Source organism: Trichechus manatus, unplaced genomic scaffold, assembly GCF_000243295.1.
Source record: "Trichechus manatus latirostris isolate Lorelei unplaced genomic scaffold, TriManLat1.0 scaffold00016, whole genome shotgun sequence".
Classification (NCBI taxonomy): Eukaryota; Metazoa; Chordata; class Mammalia; order Sirenia; family Trichechidae; genus Trichechus; species Trichechus manatus.
The window spans coordinates 606,566-627,970 of record NW_004443952.1 but is presented as its reverse complement, the minus strand read 5'-3'; the positions used below and the strand labels follow the sequence as shown (position 1 = coordinate 627,970).

The window sequence follows — 21,405 nt, the reverse complement described above, 5'->3', positions numbered from 1 at the left end:
TTAAGGGTAGGGCTGCACAGCTGATTATTGTAATTGCTGTCATTAAGTTGTACACCTGTAAAAAGTTGAACTGGCAAAAGCTGCACGATAGATACATTTACAACAACAACAGGGAAAAAAAAAAAAGGGAATAGCTGCCGAGGCTGCTTGTGTACAATCAAAAGCCTCATGGGCTTTGGTTTCTTGGTTTGGAGGTTTAGGGTCACGGTTTCATTAGACATCCCAGTTAATTGGCCTAATATCATTTTTAGTGCTTCTGTTCTACCTCATAGTTTGCTACCTAGTGCCTGGGGTCTTAAAAGCTTGCAAGCAGACATCCAAGGCAGGACAATTGGTCTCTATTTGTCTGGAGCAACAGAGGAAGAAGGAGAGGCAGGAATAGGAGGAGGATACGGAATGTACGGCTAATTGCCTCCATAACAACTGCCTCCTTTGCCATGACACCAGAAGAACTGAATGGTGCCCGGCTAACATTACTGAACATTTGATCGAAGATCCTATAGAAGACTCCTGATCAAAAGGGAGAAAATGCACAACAGAATTTCAAATTCTCATGGACTCTAGACTTCCTGGAGCCATGAAGGCTGGATGAACCCCTAAACTATTGCCCTGAGATGATCTTTAAATTTTAAACCAAAAATATCCTCTGAAGTCTTGTTAAAGCCAAACAACAGTTTAGCTTAACTAGTAAAAAATGTCTGCCTTGAGCATTAAGCTCTCTTAAGAACTATCTATGTGGGATCAAACTGACAACAGCAACTTGGAAGATTAGACAAGAACCTTAGGGGGCAGTGAGCTTAGGTTAATGGAGAAGCAACAACCCAGAAAAGGAGGGTGAGAACAGTTGCACAACTCGAAGAATGTAATCAGTGTCACTAAATGGTATATGTAGAAAATGTTGAATTGGTGTATGTTTTGCTGTGTATATTCTCAACAACGACAACAAAATTAAATTTAAAAAAAAAAAGATGATGAAAAACAGGGCAAACAAAATTCACTAGTAATCATTGTGGGGATGTAGTCATTCACTGTTCCTTTTATGAAGATCCAAAGAGAAATTTAAATTTCTCTCTGATAGTGCCAAGAAAAACTGGGCTTATCCTGAGTTACTGGTTCGTTTAATCTTGTGAGCAATGTGACTCTGGTGTCCACCAAGAATGTTTTTCCCATCTTCCTACGGCTACCAGGAAGCTTACAGCAAAACTACATTCTAAATTTAGTATCTGAGTAGAAATTTCCAGCATGAGTTTCTATCTCCTAACTCTCTCTGTCCTCATGTCACTATTCTACCCCTTTTCTTTTCATTCTAATTTAATCCTAGTTTTCTATCTCACTGTGTTGGACATGTTCCAGTAAGTCACTAAAGTTCTGTGGGGAACAAGGAGAGGAGGGAGGGAAAGGGAACAATTCTTTCCCCATGCTACCAGATAAATGAGATGTCAGAGTATCACAGGAAGAAGAATCAGACCTGTCTTTTTCCTCCAGGACCAGAGCCATCTTCAAGTCACCCTCATGCATCTTCTTCATCTCTAAAAGCTTGTTTTCCAAGCTCAGCCGAAGAGCCTTCTCCTTTTCGGTCCCTCTAAAGGCCTTTTCCAGTTCTGCTTGGGCGGCTTTCACGTCCTAGAGTTAAATTAAATGCATTTGATGCAATTTTTCAATACAATTGGGAACATTTTGAAAGGAAATTGGATTAAAATATAAATATTTATGACTTTTTCTCCGGCACATTTCCCCTCCCTGAATTGTACTATCCGTACATGGGGAGAATCGGTAATAAATATATTTGCCAGTCATTTTTCCCTCTTGTATCCTGAAAAGTAACAGGCATTTCCAACGGAAAAGACTCAACTCTACAAGAACTGTATTTCTGGTTTTGAAAAATCAGATCAATATTTACAGCTTCAGTGAGAACAAGGAGAAATATGCCTCTCAATACCTAAACATACACAAATTCCGAAGAGTCACCATATTTCCATACAAATTTATCCCACAACCCATTGCCCCACTCACTACTTTTTTTAAGATAATGACTACACAATTCTAAACTACATTTTCTGTATCTCCAAGGTGATTTAAGTGGTAAAAAAAAAAACCTCTATGTTCTTCCCAAGAGCTCAGAGAAGCCAACAAGGAAATGCAGGCAGGGTCTGTGCTAGGGGAAAAGGCCCTGGTGCTCATGGAAGTGACCTGGGAGTTGATATGACTCTCCAGCTACTCATGCCAACTGCCTCTGATCAAGTCACACGAATAAAAGTCAAAAAGAAGTGGGTTAAAATCCAATTCTCCCATTTATTTGCTGCATGATATTAGGTAAGTCACTTACCTCTCTGAGCCCCAGCTTCCCTATCTATAAAACAAGGATAACCACCATCCCATCAAATAGTTGCTGTGAAACTGTCAAATGCCTGCTGCATAATAGGAAGCACAATAAATGTGTTTCCTCCTCCTTGCCCTTTTTCTTCCCTCCACAGTGCCTTCTCCACCGTCTCCCCAAGACGCTTGCCTGTCAATCTCAATGAGAGAGCTGGGAAAATCATCTCCCAACATTGAGATAACAAACAACAAAACCTTCCATTTACTGGGTGCCTACTAAATGCCAAGCTCTGAGCAAGGAGCTTTATTTGTATTATCTTTGATCCTTGCCTAACCCTAAAAAGTTATCTACTGAGAGATTATACAGTAGTTAAGAATGCAAGTTCCTCACCCAGTCTACCTGGCATTTACTGCCTGTGAGACCCTGAACAAGTGACTTAGCCAGTCTGTGCCTGTTTCATCATCTGCTATTTAAAAAAAAAGGATGATAAAAGTATTTACCACATAGGTTTACCGGAGGAATTAATTAAGTCAAGGTACATAAGGAGCTTAGAAGGGTGCCTAGTACACGGTAAGTCCTCAATAAATTAATTGTTAGCTACTGCTATTGTTATTACAGTTACTACTGCAAAGCAGGTATCATTAACCTTATTTTACACATAAAGAAAAACAGAGGCTCCAGGAACGTAAATGCCATATCCAAGACGACAATGTTAGTAATTGACAGAGCAGGGATTCAAACCCAGTACTATCACGCTGGTAACCCCAAAACATTGGGAAGCACTTACTGGGAAAAATAAGGTGACAGACCAATAGATTATGTCTCTTAAAAGCCTCACAATTCCATTTTAACTAAAATTCAGAATCTGAGCTCAGAAAACATTTGTTCTGGCTCCAGCTCTACTGCTTTGGACCTAAACTAAGTTCTTCACCCTCTCTAAGCCTCAGTTTCCTCACCTGTACTTTGGACTTAATATTTACGCATACACGCCCTCCCCTCATGGGGTTGATGTAAGAATATTATGAATAAAAAATACAGCACAAATGTCACCCATCATCCACAAATGTTTGTTGGTGCTATTTCTCCATGTAACTGCTAAGAAGAGTCATAGTTTCAGGTAGAGAAACTGAGATGAAACAGAAGACTTCAAAGACTAAGAATTAAGAACAAGTAGTCCCCAATTTACAACGTATTAGAGTTACAACGAACGCACTTACGAATGTCCGTTCCTTTTTTTTCTTTGTACCTCTTACTGTTAGTAGTATGTGCTACAAACAATGTTGCAGTGCATAATTTGCTGATGTTATCATTCTCAGGTGTTCACTCAAAAACGTTCAATTTTATGATTTACTGTTCAAAACACTGCCATATACATACCGTTTTCTAAACTAAATCAGGGGCTTCAGTTGTTTGAAAACAGGGACCCCAACACTGATCGCTTTACTAAAGTCAAATGGCAGATTTGGGAAGCAGTGAGATATTACCACGAAATAATACGAAGCAAAAAAGAAAAGGACCACACAGACAACTGTCACTAACTTTCTGATTAGAAATGCCATCTGCATTCCCAGGGATAATCCAGATGATCCATAGCCTTCCATACGTGGAGTTATTACTGCAACTGACAAAATGCCAACATGGTTCAACTCTTCTTCATTGTTGGAGTACATTTTTATGATTTGTGTATTTTTTTTATATACGTATATATGTACTTATTAAAAGATAGCTTTAAGGTTATATGTAACGTTTCTAACTCCCAAAGACAAATAAAGATTGGATTTATAAAGATACTGATAATAAAAGGCAATAATAATGAAAACTAAGGAAAATAAATGAAGTATTCGACTTACGTTAAACAAAATTATGAGGAAGTCCTTGAAACAGAACCCCATCCTAAGTCAGGGACTACCTATAATTAGCATGGGCTGAGCTTAAAATAAGAGGAAAACTTTTTAACATATAGGAAACAAGAGTTTTTCACTAGGAAACATCCTGATTCCCTACATAAGTATAGAAAACACATAACTGAGAATAAGCAGAAAGAGGAGTTAAACTCAATGCCAAATACAGAAAAGGCATTCAATAAACGCTGGCTGGATAGATGGATGGGGGCTGTATACTGGGGAAGGGGTTAGATGGGCAAGCAATGACATAAAAGTCACAAAGTCTGGTTCCAGGCTTAGCTAATGTTTGTTAAGTCATTTCCCCTCCCTAGGCCTCTGTTTTCTTACCTGTAAAATGAAAGGACTACACTAGATAATCCCTAAATAGGAAGAGTGGTAGTATAGAAATCAGTGATAGTATTAAAATCAGCAGTCATGAATTTAAATTCAGGTTTAAACTTGGTACTTCTCTCTGTACCTCGGTTTCCTCATCTAAAGGAATGGAGACAATAATGGCCACTTAGCAGGGTGTAAGAGTTATAAATTATATATGTAAAGTACCTAGAATGGGGCTTGGAACCCAGAAGATACTCAGGAAGAGCAGCTGTTACTTCTCCTAAAACTGACAGTTTGTGAAGAAAAGGAACAAAATCCTGCCCACCAACCCACTGTAAGAACTGTGTTCCTCTTTAGGGTTTCCAGACTTGCCTCTTCTAAAAGGAGTATCCTCTTGGTTAGGGAATCTTCAACCTGCTGCACCTTCTTCCGAGCATCTTCTTTCACCCGCTGAATTTCAGAGCCACCCCCTTCAGCTAAGCTCTCAACTGCTTTGCTGCAAAAAGAGGCAAAAGATGTAAAAGGCACAAGGGTGACAGTCTGACAGTAATTTCAACAGCCCCAAAGAGACAAAGAATATTTGTTAGCCACTTCCCCTACAGACCTGTGCTGAGCTTTTTTTTTTTTAATTAATATTTGCAATTCAAAAACATAGATAAAAGAAAAAGGTAAGAATCATCCATAATCTCATTACACAAAAAAATGTAACTAACAGTATATATCCTGTCAGATATTTTCTACAAAAACAGAACCATACAGTACGTATCTGTGATATGGTTTTATTCTGGTGGTACAATGGTTAAACGCCTTCAGCTGCTAACCGAAAGTCCGCGCTTCAAACTCACCATCCGCTCCACAGCAGAAAAGACCTGGCAATCTGCTCCTGTAAACATTACAGCCTAGGAAACCTATGGGGCAGTTCTACTCTGTCATACAGACTTGACAGCATAAAACAACACCACCACCACAATAAACAATCTTTTGTGTCAACAAATATAAATCTATATTAGCATTTTAAAAGGCTGCATATGAATCCACTGTATGACATGTACTATAATTAAAACAATAGTTTGTTTAAAATATTTAGATTGTTACTAATTTTATACATCTGTCCGATAATATTTATGGAAGCTCTGAGAATAGTGCCTGGTACAGAATAGGCATTCAATAAATGCTAGTGTTACTGTTCATTATTATAAGAAATGCTATGATAAAAACATCTTTGCATGTACATTATCCAGTGATTGCCTTAGGATCAATGCCACGAAATGGAATTGCTGAGTCAAAAGGTAAGCACACTTTTAAGATTTTTGATAGCTACTGCCAAATTTCTCACCAGGAAGCTTCCAGCAAAGTACACTTCCATCAATGGTGTAGGGAAGGTGGAGAGCTGGTACAGCAAACCAATGTGCAAAGGAGCAATATGCAACAAAGCTAAATCTGAGGGATTAAGGGTTTGTATGCTTCATCTTCTGCCAAACAGAAGCATTTTAAATACAGCACGATCAATCTGTTTGAGCACTAGCTACCACTTAGGGCATGAAGATAGGAGATTACACAAGCAGCCTACACTCCAGGTCACTCTAATATAAAATGCCAGAGTTTACATTGTTTTGGCACCACAGGGTATTCTCTCCGCTTGACAAGCAAGCAGTGGTGGGAATAGCACATCAAAATCAGACAAAGGATCACAACCATTGATGCCATTCATTTCAGTTTTCCCCAAAAGAAAAACAGTGTCAAGTACGAATTTATGAGACAAATATTCTTTGAGCAGTTTTCACCAGATTTCTAAAATGATTGCAGGATTCCAAAAGACAGAATAATAAAGGAAATGGCTCCACCTAAAGCTGGTTTCTCAGAAAAACTGCAACAGAACAAATCTATTCACCACCAGCCTCCCATGCCCTATTTTAGGAGTATATACAATTTTTCCAACCAAGGGCCATGTGATCAGAAATTCACATGTACAAGCCATGTGAATTTTTTACTGAGAACAACGGAAAGTCAAGAGGGCCATACTTGTTGTCCAAGTCTCAAACACAAGTTGCCTGCAAATAAAGACTTTATTCATCTTTTTTTCCTTTCACCAATAAGCCTTCAGAAGGCCCCAGTGTCATGAAATCATCTTAATGGAATTCAGCGTGAACAATTGGAAATAAAGGACATAGGCTCTGAAGCTGGACAAATCCACTTCCAGATTTTTACTCCATTATGTCCTCAGTGTGACTCTGGGTAAATTACCTAGCCTCAGTAAATTACCTCTTACACCTCAGTTTCCTCACTTGAAAAATGAGATGATTACCTCTTAGAATTAAATGTGCTGATGCATGTGGAGCTCCTCCCTCTCTTGAGTGCACTGCATGCTAGCCTGTTGCCTACTGTGCTGCTGCAAGAGGTCTCATTCCACCCATCTGCTGGCTGTCTGAGCTGAGAACAGATCATCAGCTGGCCAGAACAAAGCCACCACTGCCACCTCCTGATTAAAACCTGTTGCCATTGAGTCAATTCCGACTCATAGGGACCCTATGGCGACTCATAGTAACTTCCTGATTAATGCCATTAAAGACCCTCAGTCCCAACTTTCCCAGCTCATTCCTTGATCAGTACTGTCTGGAATTCACAGTGATTCACCATCATTTCTATCACCCCTCAAGGGGCATTACATATGTCTGAAAGAATCGTGAACTAGATAGAAGCCCTTCCTTCCAAAGTCTTGGATAAAGGGTTTTTTCCAGTTCTGAATTTCCCCTAACTAATGCAAATGTTTTAGCCCTCAGGCTTTACAGAGCCTCCTTTATAAAATGGCTCATTTCCATTACCCCGATCCTCAGCCCTCTACCCCCACCCACCGGAGGTGCAAATATACTGTCTCCTTCCTGTCAGCCCAGACAGTAATCTCTGTGTTTTAGTTAGAGTCATGTACATTGCCAAAAGGCTGAAGTACTGGTATTACTCAATTTGTTTGTGTTCTAGGTACACCGATAAAATATATTCCCAATAATAAATGTTCCAACTTTTCATTTACCATCTTTGTATTTTACAGTTACTATAGCAATAAAATTTATACACAGCAGTATGGTGCAATTTTCCTCTACTAATGGAATTATTATTTTTGTTTGTTTTAAAGCCACAGAGATAAAACTTACTCTCAACAATACGACTGCTTTGGTTTTTAATGTCCCCTTATTGTAAATGATAGATATAACAACAGAAAGCCATAAACATATACATGTTTACTTCACAGCAAGGCAGAGTATGCTCTGGAACTAGATTAGGCGGGAGTCCAGTCCCAGCTCTTCACCAACCTGAGTAAGTTTCCTACTCCTCTGAGCCTCAGTTTTCTCTTCAATCAAATGGGAGTACGGTGCCTCACATAGCTCTTGTAAGATCAAATGCAGTAAAACATGTCAAGTGCCAGGCACAGGGTTTGGGACCAAAGTTAGGCCTCAACAAATATTAGCTCTCTCCCTCTAACCTTTCTTTCCTTGTGGAATCTGAGCTGGCCAACAGACCAGATAGACAGCAGGACCTAAGAGAGGAAAAGCTTAGAGAAAGTAGTCTAATCTAGCTTTCCACCCAATGTAAGTACCTTCTATAAACACCACCTTTGCTGCCCTTTTTAACCCTGTGACCCTAATACTCCACAGCATATTTTCTCTTTTTCAAAATAGGCAACGGAGAGCTTGACATAACTAACACCATGATGAACCTGTAAGTTTTGCTTCTGCCTTTGCCTTTTTTGCATACCTTTATTAATGACTTTGTTTTGCTCTGTCCGGCCACCTGTGGCTTACCACCACAGGACAACGATTAGAGCCCAGATGTCAGATATGTATATCTTTAGTCTGATCAGGAAATGTGCAGCATGTATCTCTTTAGTATGATAAAATAAAGAGTCTCTTGTAATTACCTTGTCATGAATAATGACACTTCTAACCTTTGTAAAAATCATATATAAGCTCTAATGTAAAAATGTCTTTTGGGATGCCATAGAGACAGCCTGCGTTGCTGTCGGATCCCCGGTGGTGAACACCTCCTAAAAAACTTTCTCACCCTCTGACTTGAAGTATGTTTCAGTGGCTCAACTGCTCCAGGACACAAACCCCATTCGGGTAAGAACCCTCAACATTTTTTTCTTGATTCTTTCCATTCCAATTACAGTTCCTTAGAGAAAGGCAGGGGATTCTCCTGTGGCAAGGCCAAGACCTCCCACTCCCTCCTCATAAAAATCAGGAAACTAAAAATGGAGTTGAGGGCATTATATTTATAAAGATATTTTCCATCAACAAGTATTTACCACACATATACCCCTAGGTACTGGATAGACAGCACCAAAAGGAAAGGAACATTTAGCAGATATATGGTAGCTATTTTGCACATACTATATCACGAAATCCATACAATGGCCCTAAGAAGTAGGTAGTAAGAGCCCCCCTAACAGAAGAAAACTCAGGGCTAAGAGGCCACAGACTTAGACCCAGATCCTCTGCTCTTTCCACTTCCTCTACACTTGACTAAAAGAATAGAAGTGGATCTTGGTCTTATGAGATTTATGGTCATGTAGGAGAAATGAGAATCACACATATGAAAGTAATAAAAGAATATGCAACAAAGTACTAGCACTGGACTAGAAGTCAGGGACCTGAGTTCTAATCCCAGCTCTGCATCTTTCTGGCTGGGTGGTTTTAGGCCTGGCCCTTTTCCTCTTCAGACCTGAATTCCCTCCTCTATAAAATAAAGGTAATTCCAAGAGAATTACCTATCTCCCAGGATAATGATGGAACTCAAATGAATATAAAAGTGTTTCAGAAACTGAAAAGTGCTAAAAACATATGGGATTGTCGTTATATGCCAAGAAGTTTATGAAGAGATTGATGTGGGTTAGAGAAAGCCACGTGTGATTCAAAATGAACCTTTAGGAACCAGTAGGCAATAGGAAAGGTATTTTGGCTGGGAGGGGAGGGAAAGGGGAAGAGGTCTGCCAGGACAAATCTAGAGCACCAGGAACAGGACCATTTTCAGTATTCATGAGCTGGGTTTGCGATAAGGAGTTGGGGGAGATAAAGCTGGAGTGGTTATGTCATTATGAACTCAACATTCCTAATGATCTTCCTGATCTTCACCTTCAAACCTAGCAGTCATCCTTAACATCTCCCTTCTCATCCTTCACCAAGTCCTTATTGCTTTCTGAATGTCTTTCCAACCCATCCACTCATCTTCATCACCTGTCTCCCTGCTTCTAATCATGTTCCCATTACAATCCATTTCCCATCCAGCATAAAGAGTGATCTTTTAAAAAACATAAATCAGATCGAGTCACTTCCCGTTCGATCTTAAGATAAAGACCAAAATCTCTAGCGTGGCCTCAAGACCCTGCATCATATGACCAAGGTCCCCTAGACTTCTCATATTTTCTCAGGCCCAGTTCCCTTCCACTCGGTACATTCCCTTCTCCTGGAACACTTTCCCCCCGCCTTTCACCTGGTTAATTCCTAGTCATCTCTCAGCTCTCATCTATGTTTCTCCCTCAGGGATGCCATCCCAGCTATATATCTATATATTTACTCCCACTGCTATAAATTCTCATAACTCCCTTCATTTTTTTCACAGCTCTTCTGCAATTTGTATTTATACATTTATTATTGTAATTATTTTACTACCATCACCCCCACTAGAATGTAAGCCCCTTGTATCTGTGCGGGTCACCACTGTATCCTCAGGAACTTAGTTCAATACAGTATACAACTGCTTAATAATCATTTTAAATGAATAATTTAATAAGGCCAGTCAGACCAAAAAGGGCCTTACATAGCAGGCTGAGTAGTTTGGGAACACACACATAGAAACGTGTGCAAAGCCCCCAAAAAACTCAGTCTTGTGTGTCAGTACTGAGGAGTACACACAAGCCTTTGCGAATTTAGTTCCCACATGCATGTACATGCGTGGCTAAAAACAAGTCCCAATCAAGACCTGCAGCAGGCAGAGTGCTGGATATGAAACAACCAAATTCTATTACTGATCTATCTTTAGATCACATGGGAAGGCTTAGTAAAGTAGATTTGTCTCCCTGTCCAGAGAACAATGTGCTTCCAAGAAAACTAAAAACAAACAAACAAAAGAAGACTTGTTAATCCAGTTGCATTCATTCTTTCATTAAATACCATGGACTATGTATGCAAGTTCAGCGTAAGTTCAGAGAACAAGCCTGGGCCTGGGAACCTCTAGTCTGGTCAAAGCTAATAGTGGGTCAACTTCCAGCTGCTGGATGCTATGGCAATGAAAGGAATTATACCAGCCTGGCCCAAGTATACTTTGGCATACTATGTCCTACGCCAAAGACTCCATGCTCCTGACCCACTATATCCATCAGCAGCTCTGCTGCCATGACAAATGAAACATTCCCACATATTCTTTGGGCCAGATCCTTGATACGTCAGTCCGGGAAGGCTTATTCCACTCTCACCAAGCAAAACTGAGCACACTTTGGCATCACCCTTTACTCACAAGTACCTTCTATCACTGAACCTCCACTACACTCTGTTTACAGGCGTGCTGTACAGCTCACCAGCCTGTGATAAGCTCTTGGAGCAAAGGGATATCTCTTTTCACATCCTCAGTCCACGGCCCAAGTAAATATGTAATAGATGTTTATGAATGAATAAACAACAACTGACTCGCAGGCTGTATTCTCTGAACTTTGCTTGTTGTTCGATAAATATCTGAATAAATGACTAATTAATAAGAATAGTCTTCAAGTGTGTTTTAAGCAATAGAACCCCTCTATCAAGCAAAATATTACAAGGGACCCTAGTACATAAAACAAACAAAAAATAAACGAGTTACTCCAGTTGCCCCACCCTCAATCTCCCTGTGTCCTGCACCATAGGAGCCTCTCAGGACCTCTTCAAAGCCCTAGGGCTTTTGCAGCAATGAGAATGAATGAACTACTGGCACAGTTAACAACACGGATAAATCTCACAAATACATTGTTGAGAAAGAAGCCAGACACAAAATAGTACATACTGTATGATCCCATTTATAGAAAGTTCAAAAACAAGAAAACTAAAATAATGGTGATAGAAGTGAGAACAGTGGTTATCTCTGGGGGAGAAGGATAGGTTTTGGAAGCTCGAGGGGTGCTTCTGGGAGGCTGGTAACATTCTGCTTCCTGATCCGGATGGTGGTTCCACAGGTATATTTGCTTTATGAAAATTTATCACACTGTACATCTAAAATCCATTCATTTTTCTATAAGTATGCTATACTTTAAAAGTTTATTGAAAAATAAGTAATTAAATAAACACAAAAACCTCCTTGGGTATCCTCAGAGCCCAGTTGGAGAATAACCGGCTTAGACAAGCACAAGGTTCTATGTTACTGACCAACCTAGCTTCTACCAACAGAACCACTGTGCAATCTGCAAGCTTCTGACAGGATGACAAGTACTCACCAGGCTGTGATAAGCAACTGCTCTCTCTCCTGGAGCTCCCGCTTCAGACTTTCTACTTCCACCTTGAGCTCAATGTTCTTCCAGACAAGATTAGGGAAGAAAAGAAACAGTGTAAAATACAGGACATATGAATAGCTACAGTGTGGAAACCACTTTCAGCAAGGACTGACTACCCAATGCCTGTAATAGGCAGATGTTAGATTTGAAACCTCATTAGCCTGAGGGCACAGGGAAAAGGGTATTATTAAACACTGGTGGTCTCAATAGCAAACCCTGGATTTCTCAAGACTTGGAACAATTATGTAAATTTTCTAAACTTCTAACAGCCAGAACATTCAAACATCAAGGCATAAATGTCATACAAGTGAGGCTGATTTAAAAATTGTTTGCCCTCCACCAAGCAAATTTACAAGCAATTCTGCAGTTTGCTTTTACCATTCCAAGGCAATTACTTCTGGTTGTTTACAATCATGCGTGTGGTTGTTGCAGAAGTGGGAACACATTACAGCTTTAAAAAAAATAAAACACGTGGATGGATAAGTGGGAGGTCGCATCATGGCCTGTCTGCTTTCAGTATAAGATTTCAGGGTACTAATGTACAAAAGAGCCACACCACATGGGGCAAGCTGTCTATAAGGGACACTACAGCATTCTCCAACCAACTATTTTCCTTTTAATTGACTGAAACAAAGGGAGTCACATGCAGCCTTAGGCTTACAACTCACATGAGAATCCAAAGACAAAATCTTTGGCAAATGGATCACAGTGTGAGACAGTGGAGCAGTGGTGGGCTTCACAAACATGTCCACAAATGTACCCCAGATAGAGTGTTAGACGAACACATATAGTAGGGACAGGGAGTCTGGGTGCACAGTTTGCAGAGGATTACTGTAAATTTAAGATTTCTCTGAATCTCTGAAATCTCTTCCCTGTTCTATTTTAATAATTTATATCAATTTTACATTCTCCTCCATAATACATGCACATTATTTTAAAGAAAAATAACATTTCCACCCGAAATCTTCCAGTAAAATCTACAATGGGAGAGGACGTGCCTTCCTCCTTTCTGCCAAGCAGTCCTGGGGGAATGAGTACTCCAGGTTGAGAAATACAGCCATAATGGAAAAGTGATGGGCTTTGGGACCAGAAGGATATGAGTTCAAATTCTGCCTCTACTATTTTTCAGGAGGACACTGTAGCAAGTCAGTGGACTATCATTTATTCACTCCTTCACAGACATTTACCAAGCGCCTGTGACATGCCAAGCACTGTGTTAAGCACCAAGGCTACTGCAGTAAACAAGACAGACACAGGCCCTTGCCTTCATGCTGGCATCAAATAAGAATCTAAAAGTGTGATCCTGTAACTGTTCTCAGAAGCACAAGTCTAGTGGGGAGAAAGCAGTGCTTCTCCTTTTAGATTCCTCAACTGTCAAATGAAACACATAAAGCCCACCTGACATGGGGAACTTGAAGACTAAACGAGTTAAATGAGAAGTACGTAGGACACAGTGATCAAAATAATGTCCTTTTCTTCACTGTCAAACAACAGGAAGTAAAAAACTCAGCTATAGTATGGGTAGAACATTTTTCTAGAAGAAACTTCTTTGCATCAAGGACACAGACTGGCTGTGCATGATGTCTTCAACTGTGGTTTTGTGAAAACTGCAGAAACACTCTTCATATAGAGGAGTCTTTCCTCTTGCTCTCAAAAGGGCAGAAAGCTTCTATGCATAAGCTGACGTATTTTGAGTGTTTTGCTTTCTGATGAACCAACTAGCCAATGTGTCCATCAGACTATTTTTCTCAAGCCAAGTGTTTCAAGTTATAAACATATACGTGCTGATCATCATTTCCAAACCAAATATTCCATCATGGAATATTATGCAACTATTAAAAAACGGATAAGAAAGCTCTTAAACTACTTATAAGGATAGACATCCAAAATATTTCTTAGGTAAAAAATGCAAGGTGCAGAACTAAGTAAATAACATGTTTGCACTTATATTTTAAAAAAGGGGGTTATACATTTATACACACACACACACTTACGCTTGTGTATTCATAAAACATCTCTGCATAAGAAACTAATAACACTGATTAAGTCTGGGGAAAAGGGACAAGGGTGGAAGAAATCGTTTTCAGTGTATACCTTTCATATTTTTTGAATTTTAAGCTTTGTTCACCTGTTCAAAATGTAAACTATAAAAGAAATGCAATTAAATTAAATCATCTAGTCAGACAACGGAAAAGACGAGCTGAAGCAGCATGGTACAATGAGGTGGGCAAATCCAGTTTCAAAGTCCACCTCATATACCCACCATATGACATCAAACAAGTTATTGATCTTCCCTGAGCCTCAGTTTCTCCCCTATAAGATGAAGATAATCTCTACTGCAAAAAGCTGTTGCGAGAATTAAAATAAGATAACAAATGAAAAATGCCCAGGACAGTTCCTGCCACAAAGCTACCCTTCACCCTGGAAGGTCTGAAACATATGATCACCATACTTACATATAATATATTTTAGGCTATTGATATTACTTTAAAATTTGATTACATCACCATTTCCTTCCAAAAAAAGGGACATCCTCATTATCTTTCCACCCCCCGCAATGCTGAGGAAAAAAAAGTCTTAAGGGACAAGGGAGCTTTTCACTTCTTGAAAAGGCTCAGAAGTAAAGTACAAGCCCTCTTCAGAAGAAGTCAATTTAAGTTCATCTGCTGAAACTCGATGAGAGTTCTTTTTCCTCCTTCAAAAGTTTCCACTGGTGCAAACTTTAGAAAAGATGGAATAATTCCAGGCCAAGGGCTAATCTACTGAAGAAAGCCAAGAAATGGGCACCGAAATATTGTTTGTACTCATGTCTTTTCAAGAAAGCCAAGTTCTTTTTTCAACTTTCAGAACCAAGGTTTGTTTCCAGGCAGAAACCTGCAGGTCAAGACTTCCGATGGGAATAGATTTTTTTTTCTTCTGTACAGTTATAAGCTGCACACAAGGGATATAGAAAAGTCACATCAGAGAAAAACTGATGATCCTAACTTTGGGCTGCCATAGAAAGCCTCAGTAAGGCAATCATGAAAATTATCAAGCATTCACTATGTGCTGGGGGGCTTTTCATCTGTCACCTCATTTTAATCCATGCAAACAACCCTATGAGTACAGATTACCACTTGACTCACAAAGCCCAGAGAGGTGAAATAACCTGCCTTCATTTACAGAAGTTAGTCGGTGACCTTTGTATTCTAGTCCAAAGCCTTTCCACCATTCCACTGTCTTTTTCTAAACAATAAATAACTTAGAAAAAAGCTACTGAGATAAGAATGGTAAGTCAGAATTCAGATTTTAAAGAGAGGAAGAAAGAGAGAAAATGACTCCCTTAACGTTAATCTTGTACCTTTTTGCTTAATATCAAGGTCATCCTAGTATCTTTATGTTCCCCAAAACCAATTCAAATTAAATTAAAGCAGCTCTACCTGTTTATGCTAATTCTGAGAACAAATATTAATCGAGTTTCTTCTTGGAATGTCTATGAAAAGAGACACAAGGCCAACAGCGAGAAGCAGGCCACTCACAGTTTTGTAGATATGTTCAGTGTGGCCATCAAATTCCTGTTGCATCCTTTCCTCAAGGAAATAGATGCGGAGCTTTAGGTTAAAGTTTTCTTTCTTCAATTCAGTGATTTGCTGGAAAATAAGCACAGAAGGGTTATCTAAAGCAAACAGAATAAAGCAGAGGGTCCCTAGCTTTAAAGGCTCCAAATGGATTCAAATGTTAAATATTGGAGAAAGCCTACCTTTGCTGCAATTGTGCCAACCCAGAAGAATTGATTAGTGCTTCCAACTAGCCAAATTTGGGACAATTTTAGCATCAAAATAAATTATGACAGGAATGAATAATGACTGAGTAAAGAAAGAATTCATGACTCCACACTAAGTAAACAAGTAAAGAAAAACAAAGAAGAGGAATCTCTTCTTTGCAAAAGAAATCCAGTTAATAAATGTCAAAGAATAATGTTGTTGTGTGCTGTTGGGTCAATTCCATTTCACAGCAACCCTACAGACAGAGTACAACTGCCCCATTGGGCTTCCTAGGCTATATCTTTACAGGAGCAGATCACCGGGTCTTCTCTCCCATAGGGCTGCTGGCAGGTTCAAATTGCCAAACACTGCACCACCCAAACCAAACAAAAAACCAAACCTATTGCCATCGAGTCGATTCTGACTCATAGTGACCCTATAGGACAGAGCAGAACTGCCCCCATAGGGTTCCCAAGGAGCGGCTGGTAGATTCAAATTGCTGACCTTTTGGTTAGCAGCCAAGCCCTTAACCACTGAGCCACCAGGGCTCCACTGGTTAAAGAACTCCTTTAAAAGAATAATGAACCCAAAATCCATTGCCATTGAGTTGGCTGGTGGGCTCAAACCGCAGATCTTTCAGATAGCAGTTGACGGTTTTAACCACTGCACCACCAGGGCTACCAAAGAACAGGAGCAGAAAATCATCATTACACAATCTCTAGATTAACAATTGAGGAAATCAATTTGGCACTTCCTTAAAAAGCTAGAAATAGAAGTACCATACAATCCAGCTATCCCGCTCCTTGGACTATATCCTAGCGAAATAAGAGCCATCACATGAATAGATATATGCACACCGATGTTTACTGCAGCACTGTTCACAATAGTAAAAAGATGGAAACAACCTAGGTGCCCATCAACAGACAAATGGATAAACAAATAATGGTATATCCACACAATGGAATACTACACAACGATAAAGAACAATGATGAAGCCATGAAACATCTTGTAACATGGCGGAAGCTGGAACTTATTATGCTGAGTGAATTTAGTCAGTCACAGAAGGACAAATACTGTATAAGACCACTATCAAAAAAACTCAGGAAAAGGTTTAAAAACAGAAGAAAACATTCTTTGATGGTTACGAGGGTGGGGAGGGAGGGTGAGGGTTATTTACTAACTAGATAATAGATAAAAATTATCTTAGGTGAGGGGAAGGACAGCACACACTACAAGGGAAGTCAGCACAACTGGACTAAACCAAAGCTAAGAAGTTTCCTGAACACAATCAAATACTTGGAGGGACAAAGTAGCAGGGGTAGGGGTCTGGGGACCATGCTTTCAGGGGACATCTAGGTCAACTGGCATAACAAAGCTTATTAAAAAAATGTTCTGCATCCTACTTTGGTGAGTGGCGTCTGGGCTCTAAAAAGCTAGTGAGCGGCCATCTAAGACGCATCATTTGGTCCCAACCACCTGGAATAAAGTAGAATGAAGAACACCAAAGACACAAGGTAAGTATTAGCCCAAGAGACAGAAAGGGCCACATAAACCAAAGACTTCATCAGCCTGAGACCAGAAGAACTAGATGGTACCCAGCTATCACCAATGACCGCCCTGACAGGGAACACAACAGAGAGTCCCTGATGGAGCAGCAGAAAGGTGGGGTGCAGAACTCAAATTCTAGTAAGAAGACCAGACTTAATGGTCTGACTGAGACTGGAGGTACCCCAGAAAGCATGGCTCCTGGACTCTCTATCAGGCCAGAACTAAAACAATTTCCGAGGCCAACTCTTCAGACAGGGATTGGGCTGGACTGTGGGACATAAAATGATTCTTATGAAGAGTGTGCCTCTTAGTCAAGTAGATACAAGAGACCAAAGGAGATGCTTCTGTCCAGAGGTGAGATGGGAAGGCAGAGAGGGTTAGGAGCTGGTTGAATGGACATGGGGAATCAGGGGCGGAAAGGAGGAGTGTGCTGTCACAGAATGGGGTGAGCATTTAGGATCACATAACAATGTATGTATAAAATTTTGTATGGGAGACTAACTTGAAATGTAAACTTCAATTAACTACAACAATTAAAAAAAATTAAATTAAATTAAAAAATAAATAAATAAACAGTACTGAAACAACTGGACATTCATTTGCAAAAAAATTAACCTCGACCTAAACCACATACTTAAACAAAGGTTAACTCAAATGCGATCACTAGATCTAAATGCAAAACATAAAACTATATAACTTTTAGAAAAACATGACACCAAAGGCATGATCAATAAAAAAGAAAAAAAATCAGTAAATTAGACTCCATCAAAATTAAAAACATGTGCTCTAAGGAAGATGGTCTTTAAAAGAATGAAAAGGCAAGATACAGACTGGGAGAAAACGTTTGCAAATCACATATCTAACATAGGACTTGTATCCAGAATACATAAATGAATTCTCAAAACTTTAACTGTAACAACCCACTTTTTTTTAAAAAACAGACAAAAGATTTGAACAGAAACTTTACCACAGAAGATGTATAGATGGCAAATAAGCACAAGAAAAGATATGCAACATCATTAGCCATTAGGGAACTGCATTAAAACCATAAGCTACACACCTACGAGAATGGTTTATATGAAATAAAAAAACAGATAAAATAAAAAACTGACAATACCAAATGCTAGTGAGGAAGCAGAGCAAATGGAACTCTACATGCTGCTGATGAGAATGAAGATGGTAGAGCCACTCTGGGTAACAGTTTACACTTACCACATGACCAAGCAAGTCTATCCTTAGGTGTGTACTCTAGGTGTGTACCTATGTTCACACCAAAATCTGCACGTGAATGTTTACCGCAGCTTTACTAATAATCACCAAAATTTGGAAAGAGCGTAAATGTTCTTCAAAGGGTGAATGGCTAAACAGTGGTCCAGTCACATGATGGAGTACTACATGGTAACTACCGACATACACAAAAACACGAACGAATTTCAAAGGCATCATGCTGAGCGAAACAGGACAGTCTCAAAAGATAACACACTGTATGATTCCATTTATATGACATTCTGGAAAAGGTAAAATTATAGGGACAGAGAACACAGCAATAGTTGCTAGAGGTTTAGAGTACGGAGAGGGTTTGACCACAAAAAGTCAACGTGAGGAAATACTTGGGAATTATGGAACTATTCCACATTCTGATTGTGGTGATGGTTACACAAGCCTCAAACTACACACATACACATACACACACACACACACACACACACACACACACAGCCTCACATATATATACACCATTTTTTCTCAATATTTTTCAAAAACAAATTTTGTAATATGTATATAATAAACACACTTTTATGACTGGATAAAAGAAACTGATACGCATATTCTACATTAAGTATATTTTCAAACTGCCTGCCCTTGGCCCTCTTGTTAACACTTAAGGTCTCAATTCTGTGGCTAAAGAACAGCACAAGAAACAATTGGTAGGTTCATTAAAGCCTCCTGTTAAATGTTTTAAGAAACAGCACATAAAACATTCATTCAAACAAAAAAAGTCTACCCCGACCAGAAGCTCCCTATAAAGAGAACCTTATTCTATTACTCAGCTACCAATAAAATATTTATGGAGGTCTGCTTAGAATGCTCACATTGTACACAGCTAAAATTCTTAGCAACGTTTGTAAGAAAATTTGTCCTATTTATAGCTAAAGAAGTTTTAAAAAAAAAAAGAAAGAAAGAAAGGCATATAATGCCTTCAGAAGGTCACAGCAAACACCAGGCAAGCCCAAATGAGTAAAAGGACATATAGGCACCATCTTGTCCACACAACGGACAGCCTAGTTCTCTGCTTAATATCACTTCTTTCAGAAAGTTTTCTCTGACTACCCCAACCAGGCTGGATTGCGGATCCTTCTAAATGTTTCCACACACCCTCTACTTTTCTCATCACAGCAATTAGCACACTGCATTGTAGAGAGCTGGTTACTTGCCTTTCTACCCTAACCTTCTCTAAGAGATTGGAACCATATCTACCTTGTGTATTCCAGTCTGAATACTAAATACCCAATGGCTAGATCAATGGACAGACAAACATATTTACGAATTCCTTTCAGGCAGTGTGATGTAATGGGAGCCCCACGGCTTCAGAGTCAGACAGATCTGGCTCACATCACCACCCTGCTTAAAACCCTCCATTGTTTCTATCACTTTTAGAATAAAACTCCCTGCCATGGCCCACAAAGCACCATGTGATCTGGCCCCTGCCTGCCTCTCCAGACTCTTCATGTATCATCCTCTCCCTTACTCACAATGCTCCAGCCACACTGGCCTCCTTTCTGGTCCGCGTATAAGACAAGCACTTGTCAGTCTCCAAAGCTCTTCCTGCAGCACTTGCTACAGGTGGCTCAGTCTCATCCTTTCCATCTCAGCTCAAATGGCACTGCTTCAGGGAGGCCCTTCCTAACTACTGACCTAAAGAGGCCCCCATCTCTACCATCCCTGCCAAGTCACTCTCTAACACATAACTCTTTTATTTTCTTACTAGAACTTTTCACAATCTGTATTGATCTTATTTATTTACATGTTTATTATTTACTATCATGTTTCTTACATGAATATAATCAACTCCATGAGGACAGGGAGCTTATCTGTCTGTCCATGGCTGTTTCCCCCAGAGTTTTAGCACAGTATCTGGAACACAGTGGACTCTCAATCAACATTTGTTCAATGAATGAATACAATCCAGACTACACTTACTAGCTGTATGACCTTAGTCAAATCCATTTTTTCTGTATGCCTCAACTCCCTTATCTATAAAAATGGGATTATAACACCTATCTCATAGAGCTTTACCAGGATTAAAAGAAATTAAGTAATTAGAACGTTTAGTATAGTGTTTACCACAGAATAAGAACTTAAACATATTAATGTTTGCTTCAGTTGTCCTTTTCCCTTTAAGAGTAACAAGTTCAAGTCAAAAAAAAAAAAAATGAATTTTTTTTCTGAGCTAAAAACAGCTTACCATACAGTAGGAATAAATATCCCAAAATACAAAACCCATCAAAGATGATTTAGAAATTTAACGCTCAAAAGTTAGCCAAAGCAAGGGCTGTAGTTGCCATGTCCCAGCCCTTTGAATCCAAGTGTTATTGTGGAACTGCAGCCATCTGAAACGGGAAGCATCCCAACATGATTATGGGGTGGTGCTTTCGGACACTGGAGAAGGACCTCAGATCAGCAGTGGGGCAGGCTTTGCAGGAGCTGCTGGTCAGTCGGTCTGGCTCCCTTCACTCCCATTCCCTGTCAAACACTTCGCCTAGCCTAGAGTGCCATCAAAAAAGAGTGAAAACAAAAACCAACAACTTGAAAAAAAGAATCAGGGCAACTACAACCAGCCCAGCCTCAAGTGAAATCTAAGCACAGCTTCAAACCAGTTTGTTCTGGTTTGAACCCCTGCTGAAATTTGCATTTCTAACAAGTTCCCTGCTGAGAATTTGCATTTCCACTCCAGATATACTGAATCAGAATCTACATTTTAACAAGATCCCCAGGTGATTCTTATGTATAACTTCCTGGGAACTCGTTAAAAATGCAAATTCTCAGCAGGGGTTCAAAGCCCTGAA

At 39.6% G+C, this 21,405-nt stretch overlaps 1 protein-coding gene across 7 annotated transcripts in view; it reads right to left on the bottom strand.

The window, feature by feature from the left end:
• Positions 1–21,405, bottom strand: part of CDK5RAP2 (CDK5 regulatory subunit associated protein 2) — a 233,404-nt gene that overhangs the window by 175,435 nt on the left and 36,564 nt on the right. For all 7 annotated transcript variants that reach the window (XM_023727350.1, XM_023727354.1, XM_023727352.1 and 4 more), the window contains 4 exons: positions 15,565–15,675; positions 11,990–12,066; positions 4,909–5,032; positions 1,469–1,623 (listed from right to left, as the gene is read on the bottom strand). In XM_023727350.1, the coding sequence (XP_023583118.1) occupies positions 1,469–1,623; positions 4,909–5,032; positions 11,990–12,066; positions 15,565–15,675 (467 nt within the window). The remainder of the gene's footprint in view (positions 1–1,468; positions 1,624–4,908; positions 5,033–11,989; positions 12,067–15,564; positions 15,676–21,405) is intronic.